Source organism: Oryx dammah, unplaced genomic scaffold (assembly GCF_014754425.2).
Source record: "Oryx dammah isolate SB20612 unplaced genomic scaffold, SCBI_Odam_1.1 HiC_scaffold_18, whole genome shotgun sequence".
Classification (NCBI taxonomy): domain Eukaryota; kingdom Metazoa; phylum Chordata; class Mammalia; order Artiodactyla; family Bovidae; genus Oryx; species Oryx dammah.
Window position 1 is genome coordinate 66,695,502 of NW_024070202.1, and position 13,739 is coordinate 66,709,240.

The 13,739-nt window shown below is 45.2% G+C and overlaps 1 protein-coding gene across 2 annotated transcripts in view; it reads left to right on the forward strand.

Annotated features, from left to right (window-relative positions):
- The window catches only part of SCRN1 (secernin 1), a 65,316-nt gene that overhangs the window by 46,378 nt on the left and 5,199 nt on the right, over positions 1 to 13,739 (forward strand). For both annotated transcript variants that reach the window (XM_040259708.1, XM_040259707.1), the window contains exons 4-7: positions 112 to 314; positions 1,109 to 1,303; positions 3,699 to 3,864; positions 12,153 to 12,333. In XM_040259708.1, coding sequence (XP_040115642.1) covers positions 112 to 314; positions 1,109 to 1,303; positions 3,699 to 3,864; positions 12,153 to 12,333 — 745 coding nt within the window. The remainder of the gene's footprint in view (positions 1 to 111; positions 315 to 1,108; positions 1,304 to 3,698; positions 3,865 to 12,152; positions 12,334 to 13,739) is intronic.

Below are 13,739 nucleotides of genomic sequence, written 5' to 3' on the forward strand. Positions count from 1 at the left end.
TATGCACATCAGCATTCTTCATAACTCAGCTTGGTCCCAACCTTTGATACCTGTGCTAATAATAAGATGGTGTGAAATGACAGAGGTGTGCTTCTGGTCTTCTTACTTCAGGCTTGGTTTAGAGAGAGGGGCAACAGCTAAAGAAGCCTTAGATGTCATCGTCGCCTTGTTGGAAGAACATGGACAGGGTGGGAATTATTATGAAGATGCAAACTCCTGCCACAGCTTCCAAAGTGCATATCTGATCGTGGACCGTGAGGAGGCCTGGGTGCTGGAGACTGTAGGGAAGTACTGGGCTGCGGAGAAAATCACAGGTGAGTGGGGGTGGCTGGTGGGGAGTTTCAAGGACAGGAAGAGCTAAGGCCATGGTGCCTGGACTTAAGACCCTCTCAGTGCTACATCTGCAGGCTCTAATGTGCTCCTCATTTCTGGGCACCCAGATACACACATATTTGCACATACATTGCATTATTTTAAAACAATTCATTATCGGGAATTCCCTGGTGGTCCAGTGGTTGGGACTCCATTCTGTCATCACCAGGTACCTAGGTTCAATCCCTGGTTAGGTTACTAAGATCCTACAAGCCGCACAGTGTGGCCTAAATAAATAAATAATTCATTATGAGGGTCACTGTGTTTTTCTAAATGTTGGGGCCTGAAAAACTCTGAATGAAGAAGTACCATATTTTAAAGTTAAAAAAAAAAACAAACATATATATAGATTTGAGCAGAGGGTAGTAGTTAAGCGAGACTAACCTGGTGAGGAGAAATGTCCGGAGCTGTGACATCTGTGAGTCTTGTTAGCAGCACAGAGCCTCTTTCAAAGAACCTTTCACTTTTCTCGTGGGTAGTAAACACTTGGGGTTTAGTTTGTCAGGTCAAGTGACTCACTCATAGAAAACGTGATAAAATGTGTCAGGGCTGCTCAAACCTTCTAGGAGATCTTAAAAGAAGCCCAAGGACCTTATGTTTCTCTCTTCAGAAATGGAATTGATTCTTCCATATAGTTAGAGTCAAGTTGCAGGGGAGAGCTGGCCTGTAATGTCCATTTCTTGATAAAGTCTTTATAAGTCTATTTCTAAATAGCTGGACTTTGTACTCTTTACAGAGGGAGTCAAGTGCATTTGCAATCAGCTTTCGCTCACGACTAAAATCGACGCAGAGCATCCGGAACTCAGGAGTTATGCTCAGAGTCAAGGTTGGTGGACAGGAGAAGACGAGTTTAATTTCTCTGAAGTTTTTTCTCCAGCTGATGACCATTTAACTTGCTGTTCAGGCAGAGACACCTTAGAAAAGCAAGAAGGTGAGTTGGGGTGTTCCTTACAGTTCTCTGTCTCATACCGTTTGTCTTGCAGCTGTTTCAGAGACCTTGTGTGAACTTAGGAGAATAAGCAAAGAGGAAAAGTGGAGAACAGACCTTGTCCTGTATACGAAAACTGACTTGTGCTAAAGTCCTTGCTGTGCAGTCATATGACCACAACTCGTATTTATTTTTACATGACACTCTTTTATCCATGGACGTTTCCTGCTCCCATTTCTCCTTTAAATGCTGATGTCACTATGCTTGTCTTTGAAACACTTAGTGCAGCCTTGCTTATACCTCAGCATTTGTACATTTGACGTATCTTCTTTGTATATCTTCTGTTTCATTAGCCTGCTGAGTCTTGACATAAGAGGTGCTATCTTTTATTCACCTTAGGATCCCCTTGTGATGCCTGTTACGGCCCTTTGTTCCATGAACACTTGTTGAGTCAAATTGTTGAATTCCTTTCATGAGCCCTCTATTTCCCACCCGATATTGACTTAGCCAGAATCCATTTTTAGGTAAATGTGGTGACTGGTAGCTTGTTACTTTTGTGCCAAAGTGGAAAACCCTTCCCTATAAACCACAATGGCCACATTTTATATTTGCTGGTGAGACATGTGTTTTGTGAGTCAAGCCTTTGGTGATTTAGAATAGGAGTTGACCTGTTGGTAGATGCCTGTTTTGTAAGTAAAATTTCCCTGGAACACAGCCACACCTGTTTATTTTCCTGTTGTTTATGACCACTTCCATGCTGTGTGGCAGAGTTGCAGCAAGTCCAGCAGAGATTATAGAGCCCGTGTCTTTGTGTGTGTGTGTGTGTCTGTGCTCAGTCATGTCCAACTCTTTGCGACCCCACGGACTGTAGCCTGGCAGGCTCCTCTGTCCATGGGATTCTCCAGGCAAGAATACTGGAGTGGGGTTACCATTTCGTCTTCTAGGGGATCTTCCTGGCCAAGGGATTGAACACGCGTCTCATGAGTCTCCTGCATTGGCAGGCAGATTCTTTACCACTGAGTCATCTGGGAAGCCCTATAGGACCCATAAGGCTAAACTGTTTCCTGTCTGGTTCTTAAAGAAAAAATTGGCTGACTCTTAATCTAGAAGAACACTTTAGGACTTTTGCTATAAACTTTATTAATATATTCTGGGTAGAAAGGTAAGAAAGTATTTAAAAATGAGAATCTTATAAAAAACTACAGTTTTTAATTGAAAAAATCTAACTTGGTGAAAGTATAATATATAATACCAATTGTAAAGTAGTCCTGCCTAAAATATCAAACATTCACCTGATGTAGCTTCTGGATCTAGCTACTAGTTTGCCAGAAATTCAGAGGATGGAGGAGAATATTAATAACACCATCTGCAAAGTGCAGCTTAAAAAGTCCAGAGTATGGGAGACTCAGGAGAAATGGCCGAGCAAATAAAATGCAAGGGAGGAAAATGAGAGGCAGTGGTTAAAAGAGTTTTAAGAGACATTATCAATCTGTCAGATCCTGGTTTAAATCAATAGATTCATTTATGAGACAGGGAGGAAGTTTGAACCCTGTATAGTTGAAGAACGTGGGGATTTGTCATTAATATTTTTAGGTGCAATGTATTATCCATGGAGATATTTACAAAGAGGATATGAGTTGTGGTAGCAAAGTTTAAGGTACCTTTTCCCCATGTGTTGCTTTGATTTGATCTTTGAATACAGATTGAAAAAATACCATTTTAATGAATTACCAACAGAGGGAGAAAGTGAAGAACCAGAATCCTATGTAGTGAGAGATTTGTTAGTCTCTTTATCTGAAGTCAGAGCCAATAGTCCTTATGGTTCTCAATATTTGAAAGACTTCTCTGTGTATATTTCCCACTGTGGAGAGGTCATTCCCTAGATATAATATTAACTCTAACCAGCAGGATTATACCAGAGAGCTCGCTTGGTGCTCTGCATAGATTGTATACTTTCTTATGAATATCATTCTGTTGCATATTGTACTAGTTGAGGAATTGCTAAGTGCTGTAATAAAAAGACCCCCAAATAATGTGGTTTTATAAAATGCACCTTTATTTCTCTCTCCTAGTCCAAATGTATATAGACAGTCCAGGGTGGGTGGGTTACTTTAGCTCCACATGTGACTTTCTTTTGTGGTCCACTCACTGGCATCTCCCAGCCAGCAGGAAAGGAGGGAAAAGAATGAAGGGCAAGCATTCCTTTTTATGGATGTGATGGGCGAGTTGCACACATCATTTCTGCTTACCTCTCATTGGTCAAAATCTATCCTGTGATCACACCTAAAGTAGGGCTGTTCTGTTCCCAGCTGTAATTTCAGGGGTTCTGTTACTCAGAAGGGAAATAACTAATGGATTTTGGTTAGCCGCTTGCCTCCTCCCTCTTTTTTCTTTACAGAAAGCATCACTGTGCAAACCATGATTGATGTCCTACGGGACAAAGCCAGTGGAGTCTGCGTGGATTCTGAGTCTTTCCTCACCACAGCCAGCATCGTGTCGGTCCTGCCTCAGAGCAGAAGCTCGCCATGCGTCCACTACTTCACTGGGACCCCAGATCCTTCCAGGTTGGTCCGAGACATAGTCACACAGCTGGCAAGTGCTTCCCCTGAGAGCTCACCCAGTAATCACACCCTGAGTTCCTGCCCTTCCCTATATAGTCACATTTTTCAGTATCACCATGGCCAGTGCAGTACAAGAGCAGTGAAAAAGGGAAGTTCTTGGCTTTTATCACGTAGTGTTCATCACAATCATGGAGTCAAATTGTTTTAAATTCAACATTTATTAATATATATTATGGGCCAGGCATTGTGTGCTGTATATGAGGGATGCAAAGATAAATAAAACTCAGTGAGACAGAAGAGATAACAGGAAAACTCAGGATTGATCAGAAGCACAAGTTGCTGTGAGTTAGAGGACAAAATGGCCCAGAGACAAGGTACATTGCAGCCACTTCAAGGGCACTGGCCTCTTCTCTAAGACATTGTGTTTTAGGGCATTGCTTCCTGCCCACACACCTCAGCAAAGGGCTTGTGGCCTCTAGAATAAACCACTTGAAGTTTAATCCCACCTCTGTCACTTAGTATTAATAGCCAGTAAGTCCCTTAACTTCTCTAAGCTTGTGTCTGTCGTATACAATGGGCATAATCCCAGACCGTACTTTTTTATGCTTGTTGGGAGGATTAAATGAGATAATCCAAGTAAATGCATAACAGGTTTAGCTATTATTTTAGACTATCTCTGGTCTACCTGGCAGACAGCAGCCCTTCTCAGTAACTTTCAGTCCTGCACACCAAGATCATGCCATTGGTAACTTAGACACAACCATCGTGACTTCTAAATGATCAGAATCACTTGAGGGGAGTTTTTGAAAAATACAGATGTCTTAACCCAAACCTTTTGTGTCAGGAATTTTAAGGTGGGCTTAGGAGTCTGTCTAGTAAGTCTGATTCCTAAGTCTGATTCCTCAGGCTCTAGAAGACTGCCCATTCCAGTAGGATCTCTGGTGTTTTTCACGTGTTCCACTGGCTGATCATCATTAGAGTATCGGGTGTCAAACCTTTGACTCTGCTACCAGGGAATCTGTAGCTGTTTGATTTCATTCCCTTTCCAGCTGAAAATACTTACTCTCCTCTTGTTGTTTCAGGAATACAGGCAATGGCAGTGCCCAGCTAGGGACTGTGTCTTAGATGACTCAGGGAAGAAGCCAAGTTCCTTCCCTGACTCTTTGGCCTCCCTGTCCCAATATAAGTAGATCTTTCTAGTAGGACCTATTAAATCCTGTATAAACTATCCTTAGTCTTTCATTCACTCATTTATTCATTCAGTAAGCAGTTGTTAGGTACCTGCTGTGTACCAAATATTATGCTTATTGCATGCTAGAGACTAACTGTTTACAAGATAAGAGGTGGCACAAAGAAGGCAGTGAAGGCGAAACTTCACAGAGGAAGAACTCTTGAGCACTGGTGTCGTGAGAAGAGGGGTTTGTTAGGTGCTGAAAGAGGGAATGACATTCTGGGTGGGAGCGAACAGCATGTGCAAAGGCAGAGGCATGAGCCAGCATGGCACCCCTTGCAGCTGTGCATCCTTTTATAGTTTGAGTCTCCATCCGTCTCCCCACTCCCCCAGTACCTCCCAAGGCCAGCGTGGGCCCTCTGCTGGCCTCTAACCAGGAGCCTCACCCACTCAGCAGTATTCCAGGCAGCCTCTCAGGACACGCCTCTTGTTTGCCTCTGGCTTCTTTATCTTGATTTGATCTCCTCGTTAGGAATGCCTGGTTCTGTGACCCCACTCCCACCCCCCTTTTCGGTCGATCAGATCTGGGGCTCGTCCTTCCTCTCCTGTGTGGATGCTGACCTTGCTTGCTGGTTGCTTTTGTGAGCACTCTGTGCTGGCCCACAGGGATACGTGTGTAGGCTTTCAGAGTCTGTCTGGAACATCCTGTCAAGGTCTTTAGACATTGTACTTCCGGGAAAGGAGCCTTTGAAGGAGTGGGTTGAGCTGAAGAGTGACCACAACAGCCCCCTTGGTTCCTGACTTCTCAGACACCTGCTCCAGCTGTGCTTAGAAGAGAGCTTTGTGGTGCCCGGATGTGAAGATAAAGTAATTCTGATTCCTAGGCAATAGGACACAGCCCAGTGCAATTCTGAAAATGCACTGAAAAATAGCTTTCTAATATCTAAAAGTGAAAATTTCAAGTAATTTTAAAAGAAAATTATTCATGGTTAAATTAATTGAAAAGACCTTAAAGGCTATTAAGAGCTTCCTGGAAGACATTCATTTTTATCATCTATGGTTAAATGAACGACATTGCCTACTGTGACTAGAGAACTGTCATAAATTTTTTTTTCTCCTATTCAACATTTCAATGTTTCTTTGTAATTGGGCATCCTCACTATTTTGTATTTTGTCAGCAGGAAGCATAATTACCTACTCTTGGGTTTTAGGTAATAAAATTAGGGAAATTTTAGCCGGCTTCTACTAATGGCACAAACATTAGAGAGATGTTTGCAGGAAATAGTTTCAGAGCAGTGGCCTTGCAGAAGATTATGCTCAAAGAAGACTGTTATTTATCCTCCCAATTAATGTTAGAAACCGATGGACATGATCTTACTTTGTTCTGTCTGCTTCAGCACTTCTTGGCTCTTTGCTCATTATATTAATTATAGATCCTTTTCTCAAAATAGCTTGTTCTCATAGTCCCCTTTTTTCTTCCTCCTTCCCTCCTTTCTCTCCCTCCTGATTTGTACCAGGTATTATGTAAGTTTGAAAGTTGGAGGCAGATTTTGAGAGATAGAGGGAGATGCAGAAGAACTTTAATTTTATTGAGTAGGCAAATTCCATCATGTAATATATTCTGATGAGTCAGCTGGTGCCTCGATCATCCATATAGTGACACTGATTGGCTCTAGTGCACCAGTTCTAACCATTTGCTTCGTGGAAGCCAGTATCTGTTAAAGCTTCATTGGTATGAAGGATTGGGAAGGGAAAGAGCAGAGAGGTAGCTTTGCATTTTGAGACAGTGTAATTTCCAGGTTCCATTGTTGTGTTGGAGTTTGTGAGAGCTGATGATGTCATGTCTGCCCAACCCTGTGTTCAGTAATGTCACACGGGTAGCTTGAGAGGGGCCCCAGTGAGTGTGTTTACATTGTGGAAATCAGCAGACACTATGAATTAGGGCTTATTGCTTCCATTACTTAGAAGCTCTCACATCTGAGAAAACACGAATATTCAAGATACAGGAGGATAAATAAGTGGAGGAAAGAATTAAAAGTGTTTCCATTTTAAATATTAGAAGGCTATTTCCCAACCCATTTCTTTAATTGCATTAGGCCATGTAATTCAGCCTGGAAAACAGAAAATAGGGAGGAAGTTCTAGGAAAAGAGGGTCTTTGACCTACTTTATGGCAGGGAACTGGAGAGATGCAAGGGATACCAGGGGTGTGTGTGTGTGGTGTTTCGAAAGATGCAAGGGATACCGGGGTGTGTCTCTGTGTGTGTGTGTCTGTGTCTGTGTCTGTGTGTCTGTGTGTATATGGTGTTTGGAGAGATGCAAGGGATACAGGGGTGTGTGTGCGTCTGTGTGTAGAGATGCAAGGGATACAGGGTGTGTGTGTGTGTGTGTGTGTGTGTGTAGAGATGCAAGGGATACAGGGTGGGTGTGTGTGTGTGTGTAGAGATGCAAGGGATACAGGGTAGGTGTGGGTGTGTGTGTGTGTGTGTGGTGTTTGCTTCCTCTGGGATACAGGGTGTGTGTGTGTGTGTGCGCTGTCTCATCTGGTTAATTCAAATGTCAGTGATAAGTGGAACCTTTTCATTATTGGAGATAATGTTACAGACACTGTGGTTTATGTAAATACAGGCCCCAGCCTGCATGGATGACACCCAGCTGACAACCTTGTGTAAAATAGCCCTCCCTTTGATTTCATTCCTAACTCTCCCAACAGTATCTTTTTCCTCTCTCCCACCCCACGGTTTTGACTTTTTAAAACCTCGCAGGTTATCTGGATCCAGTCCAAAGGGTGTCCCAGGCTCCAGAAGTACTAGTTTTCTTTCCCTCTAAATGGAAACGCCCTTCACAGATAGGTTCTGCTCTCAGCCAGATGTGGCTTTAGCTATGTATGTGATTTAAGTGATTCACAGCCCAGCTGGGATGACCCATGGATGAACCGTTCAGAGGGACACATGAAATTGAGGGAAACTGGTTCTTCCAGGCCTATATCAGATTGGTTTAAAGTTTAGCAGATTCATCCAAGCAGGGCCCTTTGTGCTGCTGTTTTTGTGCGAGCAGATCCACCAGGGACTCTGGGGCAGAAGTTAAGCCCATCACTCTGGGAGTTTCTGCATCATTGGTAAGAACACAGCCATGTTTGAAGTAAGAAATGTGAGCTGGCCAGTCATACTAGAGGTCTGTGTCAGAGTCAGCCATGAACTGCTCTTGGGGTGTTCAGTATGAGTGATGAACTGGGCCCCACCGTGGCTGGGTGTGCCGGGAGGGGTGGTCATGACCCACATGGCCGTTCAGCTTTGCCGCTGGCTGGATATATGGCCTTGATCAAGTCATCTCATCTCTCTGAACATACATTCATTCAAGTGTTATTTAAGAAGCTACCATCTGAGGTTCACTTTTGGGAAAATGTCAGAGTATCTTCTCACCTACTTGTATTTGTAATGTCATTTTCTGTAATGTTTGGTAAGAAATCAAAACATTTGGAAACCACTGAGTTTTCCATGTTGTCCTTTTCTGGATCTATAGACATAAGTGATCAGGTTGGAATTATAGATAATTCCCACATTCTGGTATATTATTGCAGTTTATTATGACAATAATTTTATTTATTCAGTCTCAAAAAAGAATCTCCCTTTAACCATTTGACGGTAAAATAATCCAGCTACCAGTGCAGGAGCCTCAGGTTCAGTCTTTGGGTCAAAAAGATCCCCTGGAGGAGGAAACGGCAACCCACTCCAGTATTCTTAACCTGGAAAATTCCATGGGCAGAGGAGCCTGGCAGGCTACAGTTCATGGCGTCGCTAAGAGTTGACACGGCCAAGTGAACACAACCACCTGACGAATACATACTTCATGTTTTTAGCAGCTGAGGATGCTGAGTAAATTGGAGGACTTTGGCTGCTTTAGAATATTACAGAAACGTCATCATATTATTAACTTACTTATTTTTAAAGTTAAAATGGATGGATGGGAGGGATAAACATATAGTCCCTCTTGTCTTACAAATGCCACCAGACACTCTCACTGATATTAAACTAACCTCCACATGCCAATGAGTGTGGACCGGCTTGAGGTTCCATCAGGCAGGGGGTTTTGATTTTTTTTTTTTTTAACTCTGCTGTTATCTTGTGTACTGGGTGCAGAAGACCACAACTGTGCTTACCATGAACTTCTTGAAAGCACAGGTTCATAAGCCTCATGACGTAGAAAGAGAAATAGCACAATAGCTTTAGCAGCTGAAAGGGAGAGATCATCGCAGCCCATTGAGAGACAGAGAGGAAAAATGATGGGCCCCACAGCTGGCCAGAGGTCAAGAGGGGACACAGACCCACATTCGGAGTCCAGCCTAATTCCCGGCCCTGCTGTGGTGAGGCAGGCAGACCTGGGCAGTTGCTCAGGAGGACCCTGTTCTTCCCATGGGGCCAGTTTCAGGATGGTCCTGAGCCGCATAGTAAGTAAAGCACCGAGTTCCAAAAATTAAATGACAGGCTTGCCTGTGAAACCTGACTCTCACTAGGACTTTGGAGAGGTGGAAAAGAGAGGTTCCGTTCGGGGGATTGTATGGGATACAGAAGTGAGCACTGGCTGTGGGGCCTGAGGCCATGTGAAGTGGGAGAACCCCTGTCCCAAGGGGTCTCCTTGGCAGCTCAGCCTCAGCAGCTCTGCTGGACACTGCTGATCCTCTGACTCACCATGGTTGAGCCTGCCCCAGCCTCACCGCCAAGTCCAGGCTCAAGCCCATAGGAGCCCTGGTTCTGACCCCTCTCTGTGCAATGCCAGGCCTAGGGAGGAGGTGTGAACAATGCAGGCTCTGGGCTGCAGGGTCTCTCAGGAGATCTCAGTGCAGGCCAAGGAGGCTGTAGGAGGCTTCTAGTCTGCTAGAAGACAGTGTGTGCGCACTGACTTTTCAGGAAATCCCGAGGGCTGTCAGGCCCAGAAGGGTAGGATGTTTGCCTACTGTGAAGCTGCTGTGTTGTCTGAAACCAGAGGTGCCCGGAGGCAGTTACTTCTGGATATCTCTCTGCTGGACTCTACCTTATCACCACCTCTTCTATCCCTCCCCATCCATTACCCTCTTCCAGTAAACCCTCAAAATACCCTCAACTAAATGACCAGTTGGAGAATTCAACTCCATGGGATCAAAATTCTGTAGACATTTAAAATTTTTGCATTGTTTCCTTCCACTTTCAGCAGTCACCCACTTGACATTCAGGAGGAGGGAAGAGAAGTGCTGCGTTTTCAGGAGGCAGTCGCAAGTGGTAGTGAGTGTTCCCTCTGTACCAGGTAGCTCCTGGTTACTCAGGGAGGGAAGGATTTTGGGAGGACGTGGCCTTGTGGAATTAGGCCCAGCCCATGTGCCTGTGCCTCATACTTCTTGGTGGACAGAGCCAGTTTCCTGTATGTGTTTGCATCACCTGCAGAGACCAGCACTTAACCAGTCCCACCCACTTTAACTGATGGCCTCCCTGGTGGCTCAGACAGTAAAGAATCTGCCTGCAATGCAGGAGACTCGGGTTCGATCCCTGGGTCAGGAAGATTCCCTGGAGAAAGGCATGGCAACCCTCTCCAGTATTCTTGCCTGGAGAATCCCATGGACAGAGGAGCCTGGCAGGATACCGTCCATGGGGTCACAAAAAGTTGGACACAACTGAGCAACTAAACTCGTTTTCACCCACTTCACAAGCTTAGGGTGCAACTGCTTTCAGTATTCAAATGAAATTAACACGAGTGGGATCTTTCATGCTGTGACCACGGTCTTTCTCTCACCTGAGTCCTTTGCCCTTGATAACCTCAGGGAAACTAATCTGAGGGTTCGCTGCTGCTTACTGTTGTCTTTGGTTATGCTCCTTAGACCTGGATGTCATCAGTCTCCTGGGGACATTAACAAGCAGGTTCTAGTCAGCAGGATGGGGGTGGGGCCTGAGAGTGATACTGATGCTCAAGTCCAAGGACACAGTTTGGGTGCAAGGGTCATGGTTTCCCAGCGCTTTGCAGATGGTTGTGTATGTGAAAATGTGTGGCACACTGGATAGCCCAGGGACCTCGGGGTTCAGGGATTCAACTTCCCAGCTCACTTCTCACCCATTGAAGGCACAGAGTGGGTCAGGGTGCACTAAGTTAAGAGGACAGAGAATAACCCCAATCGAAGCCATACACTTGTCTCATTCTCTGCGATTGTTTTTGCAGGTGCCCCCGTGGTGTGATTGAACACACGCCACCCTCGGGACCCAGAGGTCCCGTGCTCCCCTGGAACACTGCTTTGATCTAGCTGTGTTCTTTCTTGGTGCAGAGCTGGGAGAGTAAAGCTCTCTCCCTGCTGTTTCAGTCAGCTGTGGTCGCCACAGACCCCATCGGCCTAGAATCCCAAGACACAGTTTCTTAGACACCCAGCTGTTTCGGGGTGTGTGCACATTTGGAGGGGTGTGTTGCTCTGTCCCCAGGTTTGCACAGGTATACACACGCATACATGTGCACACACACATGGGCACTCGCATACAAAACCGTGTCCCTAAAGTTACACCCCTTGTGCCAAAAGAGCCGAATCAAAGAGTTCTTGCTTCAGCCGCCTACTATGCCCTCGGCTGCCCTTTCACACAACCAGACTTCTGTTCTCTATGGCGTGCCCTCTCTGCGGCCCCTGGGGTTCTGTTTTGGTCATCTATCTTCATCTGTACCCTCCTTGAGTCTGTCAGAGATATTCCAAACATTTTCAAATAAGGTAGAACCTAAAAAAAAAAACAGATGAGGTCTCAGACCCTGCCTTTCCAGGGGGCCTTGTTCCGTGGTCCATGGTGGCGAAAGACTGACTCACATCGGTGGCCCATTGCACCCTTTCCTCAAAGCACCGTGTGTGTTCATGGAGCTGAAAGGAGCTCTCAAATGGCCTTCCCAGAACAAAGCTAGTCTGTGTCGATGTCTCCTCACTGTAAATAGAGCACTTTGCAACTTATAATTGGCAGTTAGTTTTATTAAAATAATCACTAAAATATGCAGTTGGCGCTCTCTCTCAGGAGGCACCCGCCTGCCTCCTGCTGTGAGCTGACTGCCCCCACCGCCCCCCTGGGAATGTCTGCTGTCCTCAGGCCCTGAACCTGGTTTGGCTGAAGCGCTCTCCTTTCTCTCCAGGTCCATATTCAAGCCTTTCATTTTTGTCGATGATGTAAAACCCGTCCCCAAAGCACAGTCTCCCTGTTTTGGGGACGACGACCCTGCCAAAAAGGAGCCTCGGTTCCAGGAGAAGCCAGACCGCCGGCACGAGCTGTACAAGGCGCACGAGTGGGCCCGTGCCATCCTGGAGAGTGACGAGGTGAGCCTGAGTGGGGGCCCGGGCACGGGTGAGGTCACCAGGAAGGAGACTGGAAAGCGGATAACAAGCTCATCATTTTCCTCCTCTCCAGCTAGTCCGCTTCCAGAAACCCAGGCTCCTGAGGCCCTCGCTAGAATGCTGGTGGTAATTGTTCCAGCCAGCCTCTCGAAACCCAGTGAAAGCAAGCCTCCACTTTTGATGTTGTTCAAAACGCAGTGGCCTAAGAATATCCCTCTTTTACTTACTGTCCACCTGGGAATAACAGAAATGTGCAGTACTAGTTGGGAGAACTGGTTTCCTGTGGTCGGAAATTCTTTGTGTACTTTTGGAGGTAAACAGTTGTATTATGGCAGCACTTTAAAGATGGAATCATAGTTTGGTTTTTTTTTTTTTGTGCAAGTGATTCTTCAAAAAATCCCTGGAGATGGTTGGTGGTGATGGTTGCATAACAGTGTGAATGTATTTATGCCACTGAACTGTATGCTTAAAAATGGTTAAAGTGGTAAATTTTAAGTTTTATATATTTTTTTCATGTAAAAAGTTTTAAAATTAATTGTCAGTTTTAAAATAGTTCTTCTTCAAAGTGCAACCCTCCTTCCTCTACACAAAACTTTGGTTAATAAAGTTACATCAGTTCAAACAAGAGAAATATTCGATATATGCCCATAGCAGCCGTTAGTGATAGGCTTTCAAGTAAAATCCAAGCCTCTATGTTTTTAAAACAATGTTGGCTGTGCTGGGTCTCCATTGCACATTTCTCTCTAGTTGTGGAATGTGGGCTCTAGAGTGCAGGCTCAGTAATTGTGGCACACAGGCTTAGTTGCCCCATGACATGTGGGATCTTAGTTCCCTGCCCAGGGATTGAACCTGCATCCCCTGCACTGGGAGGGGGATTCTCAACCACTGGACCACCAGGGAAGTCCCCCCAGGCTTCTATTTTGCTGACAAAGAAGGAAGGAACATAGCTGTTAGATGCTCATCTGCTTCCCAGGCATTTATTTAACAACTTGTGAAGTTCCATTTTGTCTTGAAAAGAGGGACCTCTTATAGGGAATTGGTGCACACATTTTGCATGGACTGGGTAAGCTTATTCTCTTACATCTGGTATAGTGGGCTTTCTAAGAAGGATAAAAAGAAGGACAACATCAACAGTAAATCCAAGGGAGTTCAGAAAGCATCTCTGAGAAGGGTAGTCGCACTGTTTCTAGACCTTGCTCTTCTGTGCCCCAGAAATGACCATTCTGACATGAAAAAGTCACACAGTCATTCGATATTTGTCCTACATGCCAGATGTGTCCCCGGAACTGGAGTGCTGCCACTGCGCTGCACTAGCTCTGTCCAGGGCTGCCTGCCCTGATTGCTGATGGTGCACTAGCTCTGTCCAGGGCTGCCTGCCCTGATTGCTG